Source organism: Notothenia rossii (genome assembly GCF_949606895.1).
Source record: "Notothenia rossii genome assembly, chromosome: 4".
NCBI classification, from domain to species: domain Eukaryota; kingdom Metazoa; phylum Chordata; class Actinopteri; order Perciformes; family Nototheniidae; genus Notothenia; species Notothenia rossii.
This window is the reverse complement of record NC_136902.1, coordinates 33,460,577-33,477,323: the sequence shown is the minus strand read 5'-3', so window position 1 is coordinate 33,477,323 and position 16,747 is coordinate 33,460,577. Positions and strand designations below refer to the sequence as shown.

The following is a 16,747-nucleotide window of genomic DNA, read 5'->3' as shown; positions in this document are numbered from 1 at the left end:
AATTACTTTACCAGTAGTTTCTAATATAACATTTATTGTCAGTTCTTACCCGTGAGCACAAGCCACACATCATAATTCCGCCATAATTTCGCCATAATTTCACATGTTTATTTACTCTGTACGTATTCTTTATAAAGGCACAAGAACGAGGTTTAATTTTCCCGACACTGAAAGGGTAGCGTTGAACGCACCCGCCAAGTTCCTGTCTGCTTACTGCTGCCCTCTACTGGTGTGGATGCGCGTAACGCCACAACACCTGGTTTAGGAACATTGGCAATACGTAGACTTTACATGGTAATAACAACACATTGGAGTTTATTTTTTAATATTTGAAGTTTGTTCATGAGTATATAACAGGTTAATTAGAATGTATCTCAATTGCTGGAAGTGCAGCATCAGTTGCTCTGTCCTACAAGCCTCCTCTTCAGCTCCTCATTCTCTCTTTGCAGCACTTTATTCTAAAAAACAAAACAAAGATAAGAATGAGAAACAATTAGAAACTGGTCAAAATGCACCCCTGAACCTTAAAAACATAAAACATTTGTAGGAACTGGTTACTATTTTTGATAAGTAATTGAACTACATTATGCATTATGACAGACAAAAAGTGAAACACCAGCTTTGATATAAATATAAAATTCATAAAACGTACCTTATGTCTGAGGGCCTCCACTATCAGGTCTCTCCCTCCCCTGATGCTCTCCTCCTTTTTTGAGGCTCTGAATGCATCCCCAATGACTGAGACCAGCACGTGAGACTGAAGAATGTTAAGTAAATTAATGATCTCCTGTTCAAATAACAACAACAAAACCACCATGTCATAGGAGTGATGTTCTGGGGACACTCACAAATGCCTGGCTCTGGAACAGGTAGCAGTGGTTGGTGTCTGCTGCAGGGTGTCGAGCCACAAATCCAAACACTTTGGGCGAAGATGGTAGGACGGCACAGAAGGAAATAGTGGACAGAGGACACGAGTACAGCAGAAACTGAGGGTAGGGAAGACAGGAAGAATAAAGATGACAATTCAAGGCCAATAAAGCAAGTGAAAACATGGTACAGTATGCACATGAGTGGAACATAGGGCCCTCGAGCACAGACATGCAATGAGATTCCACCTCCTCTCCTACATGAGACTTGTTGAGCTTTTTATTTTACATGTGTCTCTTTTCAGTCATTTTGATTTCTGTGTGGTCATTGTGTGTGGCTTTTTTTTCCCTTTTTTTTCTCTTTGTAGTAGTTGTATATGTTTTGTAGACATTTTGAATCCCTTTGTAGTCATTTAATGTTTCTTTGTGGTTGTTGTGCCGTGCGTCTTTTGTAGTCCTGTTGGGTCTCTTTGTGCTCATTTCGTGTGTCGTAGTACTCTTTTTGTGTCTCTTTATGGTGGTTGTATACGTTTTTAAGTCATTTTAGTTTATTTGTGTTCTTTCTGAGTCTCTTTAAAGTTGTTATGATTTTCTTTGTGATTATTGTGTCTTTTTAGTAAAGTATTATACATATTTGTATTCCTTTTTAGTCTCTGTGCCCTTAAGTCCCCTTCAGAACTTCATCTATACCGATGCACCCTTGTTCTGGTATAATAATTGAAATACTTTTGTCCCTCACCTTGGTTTTGTTTTCCAATATGTCAATCCCACTGAGCGAAAGGAAGACATGGACCTTGCTCTTCCTCGCTGCCTTCTCTGAGGAGAATTGATCTGGAGTCTGGGGAAGAGAGGGGATGAGTACATGTCATGTTTGTAACTGCATCTTTTCAACATATTCAGTCAACACGTGTATATAGAGATAGTGGATACCAGAGGTGGAAGAAGTACTCAGATTTGATACTGGACTAAAAGTAGAAGTACCAGAGTGTATGAATACTCTGTTACTCTGTTAAATTAACTAAAGTTATGAAATAAATGTGGATTAAAAGTACACCATTTACCTCTAGTGGAGTAGAAGTACAAAATAGCATCAAATGGAAATACTCAAGTAAAGTACAAGTATCTCAGAATTGTACTTAAGTACAGTACTTGAGTAAATGCATTTAGTTACTTCCCAGCTCTGGTGGATACAATATCCCGCTATGATACAGTTCTGTCAAATGTGCAGAAGAATCCAAGCTTTAAGTCAACATTGGCATGACAAATCATATGAACATATCATTGATATAAACTCTTATCCTAGTTCTGTATATATTTGTTAAATATTATACTATAAAAGGAAATACTTCCCCCCTATACCAAATGGAGAAGACAAATCCCTTATTTTTTAGAATTAGAAAAAATAAGAATTTCATGGAGGAAGATAAGGGCCACATGTGATTTCCCTATTAGTTCTGAAATGTTCTCTGAAAAAAAAACACTGTCAGATTTCAAAAAGACATTTCCCATGTGGGCCTTATCCGATGCCGTAGACTTTCATCAACCTGCTCCTCCCAAAAATGAGATAAAGTCTATGTGATATTAACCAATAGTGTTTTGTGGTGTGGGCGGTATCTTTCTCCTTTTTCATCTGTTAATGACTACACACTGTGTCAGTCTTTGTAAGCTGTTTTGGTGTATGTAATATAACTGCTCTGATAACACATGCAAAACCCAATACAAAAAGTTAAAATAAAAATAAAAAGGGAAAGGCTTCAAAAATAAGCGTTAAAAAAATGTAGAGCAGTAGTTTCTGACCTTTAGGCTCTGAGCAGCCTCAGACAGGATCTTTAGTCCATCAGAGCGGACCACCTCAACCCGGCCAAGAAACTACAGTTTCAAAAAGAAAAGAAAACGCAAACAAAGAAAAAATTGTTGAATATCAAATGAATGTCACATTATGAAAAGCTGCTGTACATACAGTATATAATCACAAGTCGATGACAAACTAAGCCCCATTCAGAATAAGTAAATACAAATATCAGCATTTACCTTTACTGGAAAGGAGATTTCATTATCTTCCTCCGTGTCACTCATTTTAACCCGTCTGGAGCCAAACTAAACCCTGCAGGCTGACGTTAAAATAGACATTTTAAGGTATAATATGTTCTAATGATTGATACAATTCTGTAAATTAATCTTACCTGAGTGTAAATACAACGTATCCAGATTAAACGGTCTTCCTATTGCTTTACAGCCGGACGGGTGTAAAGTCTGTTGGAGTTAATGAGTAACTGTCAAGTGTTCCTTATTGCTCTTTATCAGATATCAGAGTGCCTGGAAATGTCATAAATACATCTGGTGACTGGCAAACATTTAAAATGACCAACATTTAACGGCATGTTCAGTTATTAAGACGTTGTTTGGACTTTTTGGATGTTATTTCCTGATAGATGCTTCTCATGCATGAAAGCCATGTTACAACACGATATACTGCATTTACCTTGTGTTACCTTGTATTGTGCTGCAGAGTGCAAAAATGAAAGGGGCCCTATTATGCTTTTTGGGGTTTTCCCTTTCCTGTAGTGTTGTATTGGTTTAAGTGCATGTACATGGTTTTCAAGGGCTAAAATCCTCTGGTTTATCTCCCACACACTCCCCCCTGTCTGAAACACTTCCATTGGACTCCTTTGTTTACTTCTGGAACATAATGACATCACAGTGTCTCGTGGATATTTTAAACTCGTCAATACTGTAAAGATGTACAATGAGAGTAATCAATAATAAACTGGTGAAAGCAAACAGCGTTGTCTTGTTGATTATTTATTTGAAGCTTCAAAGGCACAGGTCTCACAGAGTATAGGATAGTCTGCGCAATAGTGTGCGCAATAGTCACATAATAGCAAAGTCTATATACAAGATAGGGCGGGCAGACAGAGTTTTGTGTAGCTAGGCAGAACGCCTCAGAAATCTGCTTTCACACGGATGTCTCATATTAGATTAGATTAGAATCTTTAATGACCACACAGCCAAACTGGTGGAATTCGTGTTCAGTGCAGATTATTACAGCTTGTTCCATACAATTCAACATACAATAAACAGACAATAAAATGTACAACACACAGCACAGGGGAAATACATACATCATGACATATATACATAAAGTTCAAGGTGTGATTGATTGTGATTGTTCATTGGGGTTATTTAGAGTCCATTTAGTGTCCGTATTGCAAAGGGGAAGAAGCTGAAGCGGGCGGTTTTGGTGGACAGTGACCTGTAGCGCCTCCCTGAGGGCAGAAGTTGCAAGACATGGTGAGCTGGGTGGGAGGGGTCAGACAAGATTTTCTGTGCCCTTGTGACAGTTTGTTGGTGGTGAAGTGATTCGAGTGATGGAAGGGGACTGCAGGCGATTTTTGATGCTTTATTGACGATACGTTGAAGTTTATTCCGGGAGAGGTTGTCTGAACTGCTGTACCAGACTGTGATGGATGATGTGAGGATGCTTTGGATGATGGCTGTGTAGAACTGGATTAGGAGATGTTTCCTCACTCTGTATTTTTTGAGCTGCCGCAGAAAGAATAGCCTTTGGTCGGCTTTTTTGTAGATGTGGTCTGTGTTGGTCTTCCATTTGAGGTTATTGCTTATGTGAGTGTCAAGAAATTTGAGTGATTCTGTGGTGGAAATGAGTTTGCCACAGATAGATAGAGGTGATTTAGGCTGTGGCTTTCGCCTGAAGTCGATTATTATTTCTTGGGTTTTTGCTGTGTTAAGTAGGAGGTTGTTTTCTGAGCACCAGGTGACTGCTTGATGGATCTGAGTGAGGTATTTTGTTTCATTATTATTTGAGATGAGTCCTGTTATTGTTGTGTCATCTGCGTATTTATATATGTTGACTGTGGGGTGCTGACTGTCGCTATTAGACACCTGTGTCTTTGAGCTGTAGAAAGTATAACGGTTATCAGAATATGGAAGTTCAAACTTTGTGTGAAGAGGAGTAGTTTCAAACTAGTCGGCCAAATCAGCTCTGTGGCCTTGAAGCGCTTAAGAATAATAACCCTCATTAGAGTATGCACAGAAAACAGCACATATCAAGAAATGGTAGTGTTAGACAATGCTTTTAGAAGCATTTGGTTTTACCATATAAGGTAACATAAGAAATTGACACTACAAGTGTCACACTTGCGCTTCTATTGGCTAGCGCTCCAACACATTATATATATATATATATGAACCTGAAAATGAGCATGATAGGGCCCCTTTTAGTAGTTTGGGAATTGTTGCACTTAGCCTCTAGTGGTCAACATTAATATTACAACAACAAAAACTAACAAGAAAACACTTTGAAAGATGATCCTGGTTGGAACTTTTTGACCTGTTTTTTTAGGCATAAACACAGAAGCGAAATGCACCTTTTACTTGCCTCTCAAGGCTTACGTACATTTTGATTCCTACATCATAGTTATATTGTTCCACAGGATAACATTTTGATTTTCAACTGACACTGGGACAGTACCAAGACAAATACATGTACTGTCGACAAATTTTAAAAAAAGCCCACACAAAGATAACTTCCATATCAACTGTATTTATTGTTTGTGTACAGTAAGTGCCACTTGCTCAATCATATATATCCCTTTATATAGCGAGTTCATACGATGTAGATGTCTCAATCATAAGCCAGTGAAAAGCATTATGGTCAACAGTGCCACAGCAGTGGTCTGAGATCAATGACGACATGAAGGGAAGCCTAAAGCAGACAATTGAAATACCTGATCACTGATTGAGGTTGATTTCTGAATTATTAAAAGGAGGATGAAGTCAGTTCAGAAGAACAGATGCAGATTTACTGATCAGTTACAAAAAAAGAAACCTACTGACGTGAAAAAGTAGCGGGTGATTCAGATTACTTTAACTTTGTTTGAGGTTTAGAGTTGCTGCAGATGAGAGACAAGTGAATGGGGGGGGGGGGGGGTCTGAGATGATGACATGATAGACACAGATGGGACAGAGCTACTTAGTTATAAGGACAACACACAAGGCTCTGTTCCATCTGTTTCTTTGTGTGTGTTTGTGAGGCAGTCTATGATTCGTTGACGGACATGGTCTCCATGGCGCTGGGCAGGTTTTGGTCTCCTCCCCCTCCTCCCTGCTGCTTCTTCTTCTTGCCGCCTCCTCCTCCTCCTCCTCCTCCTCCATCCTGCTGCTTCTTGGCTTTCTTAGTGGTCTCCTGATCGATGGGAGCCGGCTTCACAAACTTGATGATCTCCGTCATACCTGGATGGAAAAAAAGAAAGTACCAGTCTTTCCATTAGCCGATATTTACCAATTTGGGCGGGAAAATCTGTTGTCTGAGAAACTTAAACCTCTCCCGTCACAACGTTCAGTAAAAATAATTCCTCTTAAGAACTATTTTTTAATTGACATGTTGACGTCTACGAAATGTTTTGATATTGAAGGAAGCCAAGGTAGCTTTTGTGTGCTAAACTACACTATGCTCGTTAGCCTAGCTTGCTCCTCCTAATTATTCACCCTGCCTGTATTTCTTTAAAAATGGCTTCACAGTATTTATTTGTCATTTATTATATTTTACAATCATTTTGCATTCAGCTTACCAGGAGGCATGAAGGGCTGGAGCTTCTCTGGAATGACGATGCCTTCCTCCGTTTGGTAGTTTTCCAGGATGGCGCACATCACACGGGTGGTGGCGCACATGGTGGCGTTCAGCATGTGCACATACTCAGCCTGTATAGAGACAGAGAGGAAGAAGAAGAATATCAGCGGCCAACTAAATGAGTGTGTAGAAACAACACAGTGTTCCGAAGGTGCCCTCACCTTGTCCATCATCTTCTTGGTCTGTCCGTAGCGGATGCGGAGGCGCCGGGCCTGGTAGTCGAGGCAGTTGGAGCAGGAGACCAGCTCTCTGAAGGCCCCGGAGCCCGGGAACCAGGCCTCCAGGTCCAGCTTCTTACTGGCAGCGTGGTTCAGGGCGCCTGTGATAACACACAGGAGCAGGAAGTTCGTTCATGTCTGAGCCATCACCGCTCTATCAGAAGCTCATTATTAAGCGTTTTCTTTCTGTAGTGACTTTTAGAGCATCCACCATGTTGTGACAGAGCCATCACTGTAGACTAGGGATGGGCATTGTTAGGATTTGATCGATACCGATAATGCTTATCGATACCGGAATTTTTCTATACTCGTATCGATACTTTGCAATAATTTGGTGCTCAAAATGATAGACATGATTACAAGATGTGAAGATTAAATGTATTTGTATTTATTATTTAATGTAACTTTTTCAATGTCATACCAAGCAGGTGTGAGTGTGTTTGACAGTGTGTCTCTGGAAGGGGGGCGGTAATTAGGGGCAGTTCATAAATCCATGTAAACATGACCATTATTCAGTTAAAACGAGACGCTGCGTGCACACCTCCTAAACCGGAAGGTCCGGTCGGCTAACCATTATATTGCGTTTATTATTTATAATTGTAATGATGGATTATCAGTAATCATTTTAAAGTTACACAGAGACATTGGATTAACCGTTTTTATGCCCTTGAACACAACTCTTGATCACAAAACAGCAAAGGTAAGAGATAACTATCATCATGGCTACGTAAAGTGAAGTTGTTTTCTTGCTCTTTCCTGACTGCTAGTTCGTTGTTCTTACAGTGATGAGACTTACACCAATGGAATCTGTGGAATCTCAGTTTTCATGTGACATGTCGTTTGTACAGATAACATGACGTAGAACAGATCGCTTTTGCCAGTTCTGTGCTAAAGTAGCCGTTAGCCCGTTTCGCTAAGTGTTGATTTAGACTCTTGGTGTTGGACTTCTCTTTCGTGTAGGTAAAAATTGTTAATATCGTCTGTTAGCTGAGTTTCTTCCCGTTAAGTGGGTATGCATCATTATATTAATATTAGGGCTGTCAGTCGATTTAAATATTTAAATCGCGATTAATCGCATGACTCTCCATAGTTAATCGCGATTAATCGCACATTTTTTATCTGTTCTAAATGTACCTTAGAGCAATATTTTTCAAGTTTTTAATACTCTTATCAACATATGAGTGGACAAATATGCTTTGTGCAAATGTTTATTATCATTTGAACAATGACAAATATTCTCATGAATATTAAACACAACAACCTCTGAACATTACAAATATTTGCCTCAATTCAATCTGGAACCTCTCTCATACAATAATACAATACAAGTGTGTGTGTGTGTGTGTGTGTGTGTGTGTGTGTGTGTCTGTGTGTTAGCGGTTTGACCAACTAATCGACTAGTCGACTACCTTTACCACTAGTCGGCGCTGTAGGCCCTAGTCAACTAGTCGTGAAAAAAATGGAGGTAAACGAGGTGCTGCAAAATGCTACAAAACAAGTCCGACATTCTTATGTATGGCATTACTTCAACGAAGATGTAACCAACTCCACAGTGAAGTGTCAGTTGTGTACAGCTGTACTGAAGTACAATACAAATACATCTGCTATGCGCAACCATCTGAAGATGAAACACCCGCTGCCGACAGCTAGCACTAGCAGTAATGCTAGCACCAGTGAGCAACGGACCGGCGTCAGCACTGAACAGAGGCAAACGAACAGCAAGAAAACACGGGTCAACAGTGATGCGGATGATGAGCTACGGGATTACTGCCGGCGGACACCGCATATCCCCACAATGGATAATCCACTGGAGTGGTGGGCAGAAAACGTGCACCGCTTCCCCCGCTTTCGAGGAGCTACCTGGCTATTCCAGCCACAAGCACCCCGAGTGAGAGGGTTTTTTCCCTGGCAGGCAACACTGTCACCCGAAAGCGGTCAAGCCTCCTTCCCTCACATGTCAATGCGTTGGTGTTCAAACCAAAAATATGGAAAGGTGGACGTTATCGTGGAGGGCAGCGAATAAAGTGTTGCGCAATGCGCTATTGCGCACTGGATTTACGTGGCATTTATGTAAACAAGATTTTTTTGCTGTCGATTTTGGTGAGTCCAGTTACTGTTTGTTATTTACTCAGCCATGTAACACAAATTAAAATGCAGTGTTTAATGTTACTGTATGAGTTCCAATAGAAAATACAGTTGTAAACCTCTCTTTGTGTGTCTTTATTATGACGTAACGACTAGTCGACTACTATTTTGAAAAATGTGTCGACTAGTAAATATTGCTAGTTGTGAAACCCCTAGTGTGTGTGTGTGTGTGTGTGTGTGTGTGTGTGTGTGTGTGTGTGTGTGTGTGTGTGTGTGTGTGTGTGTGTGTGTGTGTGTGTGTGTGTGTGTGTGTGTGTGTGTGTAGAGACACCGTGATGGATCGTTGGAGCTATGTGCAACTCAAGGCATATGCTCGAACGGGAGCTGCCTGGACGCTGCAATCTCGTTGCGCACACTATCCGTGCTGAGTGTGCTGACTTTTCGTACCATGTCGATCTGTCTGGCTACCTGCATAAAGTGAAGTGCTCGGCGCAGTTGTCGGCGAAATGTCACTCCTCTGTTTTCATTTAAACAGCTCCTTATATCCGTTAGCGCAGCTAGCTAACACCAGATGCTAACAACAACAATACACGTAAGGTCTCTCTCTCGCGCCATACACACACCCTCCCGGTCCTCCCGATGGCCAGTCGGTGCCTGCCGGTGAGCGTGGAAGTGTGGTCTGCCGCAAGCGGACGGCAGGAGCGGGGCTGTCAGCATCAGCTTGTAGATGGTATTTTAAACTCGATGCGCTCTGAAACTACGGGGCGGCCGAGGACAAAAAATACACATGCGTTAATCGCGTTAACTTGACAGCCCTATTTAATATGCCACTCTCTTTTCCTGGTTAAATTACCACAGTAGCTCCCGACCTTTTTTCAATGGTAACTCGGCTTAAAATATAAGCAGATTGGTACAATGTTGTTAAACATTAAGAAAGCTGTGTGTCAGACGTACCTGACACGATGTTGACGATGCGGTAAGGAATTCCTAGCGTCTGGTAGAACTCCTCCGCGGTCCCGATCATCTCATCAAACATCTCCCATGATTTGTTGTCATGTGGGGAGGAATACACAAACTGCTCGATCTACAAAGAAAAAAAGATTTATGACATTGTTTTTCACCATATACCAAAACAAAACAGTAAATCACTCAATCACTGACTCGGTTCAACACACATAACTGCCATTGAATTTGTTAACTAAATAAGTTATACCCAAAATGTGGCAAAGTCAGCAGGCTTCTGGAATAACCAATTGACATTAGTCTCATTTTCAAAATAAAAGCCCAAAAGAGTTACTGCGCACTAACAGGAGGCTCATGATGAGGCTCAAAGAATAACTATCATTACAGGAATATTATTTTTTCTTTAAAAAAAAGCCCTATTCAGTAACTGTGACCTTACTGTAAGCTCCTGACGATGCACGTTTTTCAAAACAAAAAGCCCACATAGATGAATAGTATCCTTACAGGAAGCTCCGGACAAGGCCTATTCGTTTTCAAAGTAAAAGCCCAATAGAGCAACTATTATTTTGGGAAGCTTGGGCTTAGGCTTGTTTTTCAAAATAAAAGCCCAAGAAAGTGACAACACTGCCATTGCTATACGATTCTCATTTCCAGATCATTATTTCCTGCATTACAGCTGACCTTCTCAAACTGGTGCACTCTGAAGATCCCGCGCGTGTCTCGGCCGTGGGAGCCCACTTCCTGTCTGAAGCAGGTGGAGAAGCCGGCGTAGCGGATGGGCAGGTCCTCGGGTTTCAGCCACTCGTCCCTCAGGAAGGCGGCGATGGGCTGCTCCGAGGTGGCGATCAGGTACTTCTCATCCACAGAGTTATCGTCTGACTTCTCGCTGCCCTTACCAACGACCTGGATAAAAACACAGGCGCGGTTAGGATGTACAAACAATGATATCAAACCATTTGAAAGGTTTTCACAGAGTGAATTTGAATGTTTATCTTTCCAATTTCATGAATATAATGACCTGTGTATTTGTTCAAATTGAATATTCCATAAATGTAAGTTAATTTTACATTAGCAAATTAAAACATAAAGTAGGTATTATTAAAGTTAACTAATTTTGTAGTTAGTTATTGTAATGAGTGATCAAGTTCAGTCAGAATATTCACACAATGTAAGATGACAAAAAAAGAGTGTACTACTACTCTCTAAAATGTGCAGTTCTTTGTTTAGGCCTCCAGGGGGCACTGCAACCACTAGAACTAATACAAAAGTATGAAGACATCTGAACATCTCATCCCAAAACAATGGTTTTATTAGCCTGGTGTTTGATTTAAAAAATACTTAAATCTCAATGTATTTTTCACAATGTTGCAGGATAGTGAAGGACAGAAAGGGGGTATGACAACACCTTTTTAAGTTAAATACAATTGAAAAGAAAAGGTTTAGGAAGTCTTTAAAAACCTCTGTACCTTGTAGAGCTCATCATCAAACTGGCTGAGCTGCGCCACTTCCTGCATGACCTCTTTCCTCATGAAGAAGGGCGTGTAGAGCGGGGTGTACTCCTTGCTATGGAGGAGCCTCAAGCCGTAGTTGATGAGAGCCTGCTCCAGGAACACCAGTGGGCCCTGAGGGGAGATGATGGAGAAGAGACAAGAGGAAAAGCATGAACAGCTGCTCTCTCTGGTGATTTCATGTTCATCTGCTGCATGGGTCTGCCCTCACCTTCAGGAAGTAACCTCTGCTCCCAGCCACCACAGCCCCCCTCTCTCCGTCGAAGCCATCGATCATGACCACCAGGTCCACGTGGGAGTACTTCTTCTGCACGCTGGAGTCGCCCCAGGTACGCTCCACCTTGTTGTCTGCATCCTGTCAGCGGGGAACAAGAGGAAACTTTAAGGGGCGGGTTCACAGTCAAAGGTCCGCCTCCTCATTCTAAACCAGTGTGAGAAGGATACATTCCATTTTCCAGTGTGCAGTGGGAGCTTTGGGATTTTAGCCGTTGCAGACCATTTATATGTTCAACAACACACTACAGGGAAGGGAAACCTCAAAAAGCATTAAAAGCCTTCTATAAGTTATTAAAATGGTACCTTTTAGCAGCTATCTAGCTAGCTAGTTTAGTTGCTAATTTCTTGTTCATGCTACACCAGTTTTCACCAATTACACATTGATGGTATGCTTCCTGTGATTGGTTTTGTGTTTCTACCAGAAATGAACCACTCCATTCTCCTGACAGTGCTTAGAAACCTCCCCCCTGTTATAAATTAGTCACTGATGGATCATGTAATCACAATTATTGGTAAATCACTTGTCAACCAATGTGACTAAACCCAGATGATGTGTTCTGCTCTATCTTTTACCGGCCTGTGTGGAGCCCCTCACCTCATCGTTGCTGATGGGCACAGTCGGGTGCAGGAGGTTTCCGATCTCCCTCAGGTAATCGAAGCGCTCCGCCTCCAGCTTTATTCTCTGGACATCAGCTTTCTCTACTGCCTCGTCCACTAACAAACGCACCTTTTTGATCTGGGTTACCGTCAGGGGCTGACATAGAGAAATGGAAATGTGCAAACAAGTTAACGAAAGCAAAAAGAAACATTTGTGTGTTCTCTCTTTTAAGAACTGTGCGTATCAAAGTGCAAACACTCATAGGGAATGAAGGATTAGAGAAGGCATTCATACCGATAATGTTTCAGCTGTTAGGGACTCAACGTTTTGGGCTTCTTCTGGTAGAGAGTCATCATCTCCAACTGGTTCCTTTTTCTGCATTAATAACATAAACAACAATAGGTCAGATATACAGTTAAATACACCCTCTTAAAGAGCCTGTGCCAGCCTCCCAACAACTGTTGTGCAATGAAATATTGGGCTACTAGTAATCTCGAACCGTCAGTTTAAAAAAGAAGGTGCGATACCGTTCCAATAAATACCAATAATTTCGAACATCGCGGGGAAATTCCTTCGACTCATTTTGAAGTTTTGGGGGAAGCCGGAAGTGACGTCAATGCGGGAATGCTTCACTGTGCGGCGAGAGAGCCAAACACAGACAAAGTGTGTTGTCATGCGTAGAAATGGTGAATTACTGAGTTTAGGCACGTTAATAACGTTTTAATGAAGTTGACTACAGTATATTCATATTTGTCAGTGCTTTCATTTCAATTCGGCGAACATAAACATAAATGATCGTGGTGAAGATGATGATTAAATTAGAATTAAAAATCGGTAGTGAGAGCTGCTGAATTTCCTCCCGTCGGATGTGATATAAAAACAAATCGATTACTTTTGTAGTTGTAAACTCAAGTGGATGAAACTACATTTATTAGTGCTTTCATGTCAATTCGGCGAACATATGATAAATTAAATGATCGTGAGGATGATGATTAAAAATCGTTTGTTTGAGCCGGTCTGCATTTCCTGATGTGAAAACAAACCGATGCTTTTTGTAGTTGTAGTACACCAACATGGATTAAACGTGTTGTTTTTTTACCACAATGTTGGAGAAATTAATGGATAAAATGCACGGATTATGATAATTATTATTATTCCGACTCCAATCTGGACACAAGGTCCACCGTTTCCCCGCAGCGAGGCTCCCCCCGTTGACAGTTTATGTGGGATGGGCTGGGTGCAGTGGCGGACTGGCCATCGGGACGAATCCCGATGGGCCGGTACCGAAGTGGGCCGGTCGGATAAGTCACTAGCACATCCCCCTCTCCCCCCGTTGAGCGGTACCGAAGTGGGCCGGTCGAGAGTCCCGGGATGATTTTTAGTCCCAGTCCACCACTGGCTACATGACCATATTATCGCCCATATTGACGCACCTAATTCCTAAACTTCTAACAGATACAACATAAACCGATCCTTCAGCCTCATATGAGCTCTCAGACACGTTCAAAATTAAACTGTCATCGCTGTCTGAGCTTGCTGCTGTGTGCGCCATCGTGCGTTTACATGCAGATGCTGGGATCCTGAACGGTGCAGCTGGAGCGCTTGGCCCGCAATGACGTCACACATAATTTGGCGGGATTTTAAGAATCCCCGAAAAGATCCCGAATATGGTCAACATTGAAGGGGAGATTAATGGTTATCAAAGTACAAATATCCAAAATCAGTTCAGTAACGGTTTTCAAGGGGACAATATTTACTCAAATTGATGGGTTTGGATGATGGGGAAACTCGTGTCACAGGCTCTTTAAGTCTTGTTATTTCCAAACTTGCCAATCCTCACAATTTGGGGAAACTTTTTTTATTTTCGTCTTCTTTCCTCATTGGGTAACAATCTTCCCTTATTTCTCCCAATATACATCACAAAATTCCATAAATGTGTCCCCCAGGACACTAGCCTTGTCCTCTTTAGTGAGTGAGAGCCGGAGAGGGACATTTTGAGTATTTAGAAAATGAAATACTCAAGCTAACATCAAACGCCCTGGAAATAAAGACTCCTGGGTCTTACGGGAACGTTTTAAACGAAACAGGTATGCATTTTGTGAAATCTGCCGAAACATTTTATTTTGTATCCCCTTTTTTATAACTTACAAGAGGACCCCCGTACTTTGATACAAAACCTCCTTATTTTTGAAGTCACAAGGTTGGCAAGTATGGGGATTTCTCCTGTCTTAATCTCAAAGGTGGTCTGTTGGTGCTTCTGTACCTTCATTCTCTCCCCAATGCTCTTGCTGCAGAGGTTCTTGGCTTTGTTCAGGTTGTCTGCAGTGAAGCGGCCTGTTGAAGGGGAAATCACAGTCATTCAGTGTGTGTGTGTGTGTGTGTGTGTGTGTGTGTGTGTGTGTGTGTGTGTGTGTGTGTGTGTGTGTGTGTGTGTGTGTGTGTGTTGCAGTAGTGACAGGACCAGTAACCTGGTGACAGCTGTTGCAACGCTGCATCATGCAATCATAAACCATGATACAACTGTATGCAAACGTTTAAACAAAATACACATGGCAAAATGTAATGATGATAATGGGATGGGAGGCTGTGGCTCAGTGGAAAGTGTGCTGGATTTGGAATCAGGGGATATCAAGTTCGAGTCCCACTGCAGTCAGCATGTCGTTGTGTCCCTGGGCAAGACACTTCACCCCAAATTGCTCATGTGGTACTGAATGTATGCAAGTCGCTTTAGATAAAAGCGTCTAACAAATGACATGACATGTAATGTAATACAATCAGTCGCTGAGTCAGAACGCCTATCGGTAGCTACCCTGGTTGACTTGTCATGTTGCAGGCTGGGATTGCATCAGATTTCACTTTACCGGCATCGCTAAGCTAACACAACATTAGCAAACCCTTTTGTGTCATATCTTCCAATACAAATATGTAACTATATGAACTACAGCTTGGTGTTCATTTATTTTAAAGCCTTTTATTGAGTAATTACCGTTCACGTATTATAAAATAACCACATGGCTCATTTGGATTCGTTAAATGGTGTTAGCCATGCTAACATTAGCCCCATTGAGTGCTGTTCTCTTCATCCATTCAAATACGGATATACTTTTTTATAATCAAATATCAGGTCTTGTACAAAGTAAATTGTTACACACTGTTAAAATGATGCCCACTTGTGTATACGGCATACATGTAATGCACCTAGAAAGGCTTTTACTATTTAAATAGTTTACTTTCTGAAATGATTCGCAGTCCACTGCAGTGTAACTCAGTGAGCGAAAGTCACCTTATTGCGGTCTGAAGTGAATTAATACAAAGAAAACCTCTTTAATCAATATTTGACAAACACTTTAAGGTGCCGAATAAAATACTTCATTCCTAATTATGCGTGAAGTATTCAAATATCCCATATAGAATGTAAACGATAGCTATATTCACCTACTAACAATAAAGACACATTTTTGAATAGAGTTTGGCGTGAGCTAGCCTCAGTAGAAAGTACACTGACTCTACTCTAGCATGAGCCACCATGCTAACGTTAGCTATTATGACTGAAACAACAGAAATAACAGGGGTCTTATCTTACATTTTCTCCACTCCGTATCTGCAGCGACCAGTTTATCAACGAGTGTAACATCTTTGAACCTCTTCCTTTGGATCTCACGGATGGCTTCTGGGTCGCCACCTTTGTCGGTGCGAAACTGGTCCAAGTCGAGCACCATCTTTCCACGCTGCCTGTCAGAGATAGATGACTGAGCTCACAGGGAGGAGTGCTCCAACCCGGACCGGGTTGCCAGGTCCTTCTGCTTACATCGCAAAATGGGACCGACAATTTCAGTAGTGAGGAAAGATGAATCGTTAACGAACCAACCATACGCTCAAAATAAATGTAATACAATGTAGTCTGATGAGGGTTGATCACTTTTTTTAATGTTATTTTAGACACAGAAAGTACGTTTGTTTTTCAACAGCCTGGCAACCTATATCATCAGCAATACCTACCTGCAAAAAACACTCAACAGATTCATACATAACAGTACAAAGTTTGGTCACACCTTCGAATTCGAAGTTTTTCATTTATGTTTAATTGTTTCTACTTTGTAGATTAATACTGAATACATCAAGACTATGAAATAACACATATGGAACGATCTAGTAACAAAAAAGTTTAAACAATCCATATTATTTTTATTTTAGATTCTTCTGAGTAGCCCCCTTTTGCCTTGATGACAGCTTTGCACACTCTTGGCTTCTCTCAGTCAGCTTCACGAGGTCGTCACCTGGAATGGTTTTCAATTAACAAGTGTGCCTTGTCAAGAGTCCATTTGTGGAATAACTTGCCTTCTTGAGTTCTTAATGTGTTTGAGACCATCAGTTGTGTTGTGCAGTAGGGGGTTAGTGCACAGTGGAAAGCCCTATTACTGTTGTAATCCATATTATGGAAAGAACGACACTTTAAGAAATGAAGGCCAGTCGATCCGTAAAATGTCAAGAACTCTGGAGTTATCCTCAAGTACAGTCGCAAAAACCATCGAACGCTTGATGAAACTGGCTTTCCTTGTGACACTGTTGGAGATTTATTCAGA

The 16,747-nt window shown here is 41.3% G+C and overlaps 2 protein-coding genes across 3 annotated transcripts; both read right to left on the bottom strand.

Annotated features, from left to right (window-relative positions):
- Window positions 1–14: 14 nt before the first annotated feature.
- LOC307036922 (PTB domain-containing engulfment adapter protein 1) lies at window positions 15–3,154 on the bottom strand. The gene is made up of 7 exons (XM_079677577.1): window positions 3,050–3,154; window positions 2,898–2,977; window positions 2,664–2,735; window positions 1,606–1,704; window positions 849–986; window positions 653–757; window positions 15–458 (listed from the first exon to the last, which is right to left on the bottom strand). The coding sequence occupies exons 2-7, from the start codon at window positions 2,940–2,942 to the stop codon at window positions 396–398; spliced, it is 522 nt and encodes a 173-aa protein (XP_079533703.1). The 5' UTR covers window positions 2,943–2,977; window positions 3,050–3,154; the 3' UTR covers window positions 15–395.
- Window positions 3,155–5,410: 2,256 nt separating this feature from the next.
- Window positions 5,411–15,962, bottom strand: sars1 (seryl-tRNA synthetase 1). 2 transcript variants are annotated; one of them, XM_079677527.1, is made up of 11 exons: window positions 15,748–15,958; window positions 14,428–14,498; window positions 12,459–12,539; window positions 12,162–12,320; window positions 11,502–11,645; window positions 11,249–11,404; window positions 10,464–10,685; window positions 9,774–9,903; window positions 6,678–6,835; window positions 6,458–6,587; window positions 5,411–6,119 (listed from the first exon to the last, which is right to left on the bottom strand). In XM_079677527.1, the coding sequence occupies exons 1-11, from the start codon at window positions 15,881–15,883 to the stop codon at window positions 5,926–5,928; spliced, it is 1,581 nt and encodes a 526-aa protein (XP_079533653.1). In that variant the 5' UTR covers window positions 15,884–15,958; the 3' UTR covers window positions 5,411–5,925. The 2 variants fall into 2 exon arrangements, with proteins under 2 accessions (XP_079533653.1, XP_079533652.1); XM_079677526.1 differs by having other exon boundaries at window positions 6,458–6,835; window positions 15,748–15,962.
- Between the last annotated feature and the right edge of the window lie 785 nt (window positions 15,963–16,747).

Excerpts from the sequence above, each read along its gene's own strand:
- LOC307036922 (XM_079677577.1), bottom strand. The coding sequence starts at position 2,942 with ATGAGTGACACGGAGGAAGATAATGAAATCTCCTTTCCAGTAAAG. Across the intron at positions 1,705-2,663 it reads AGGCTGCTCAGAGCCTAAAG|ACTCCAGATCAATTCTCCTC; the intron begins GTCAGAAACTAC and ends TCTCTTCCCCAG. Across the intron at positions 459-652 it reads TGGAGGCCCTCAGACATAAG|AATAAAGTGCTGCAAAGAGA; the intron begins GTACGTTTTATG and ends TTTGTTTTTTAG.
- sars1 (XM_079677526.1), bottom strand. The coding sequence starts at position 15,883 with ATGGTGCTCGACTTGGACCAGTTTCGCACCGACAAAGGTGGCGACCCA. Across the intron at positions 6,836-9,773 it reads CATCGTCAACATCGTGTCAG|GCGCCCTGAACCACGCTGCC; the intron begins GTACGTCTGACA and ends GTGTTATCACAG. Across the intron at positions 6,120-6,457 it reads CCAGCCCTTCATGCCTCCTG|GTATGACGGAGATCATCAAG; the intron begins GTAAGCTGAATG and ends TTTTCCATCCAG.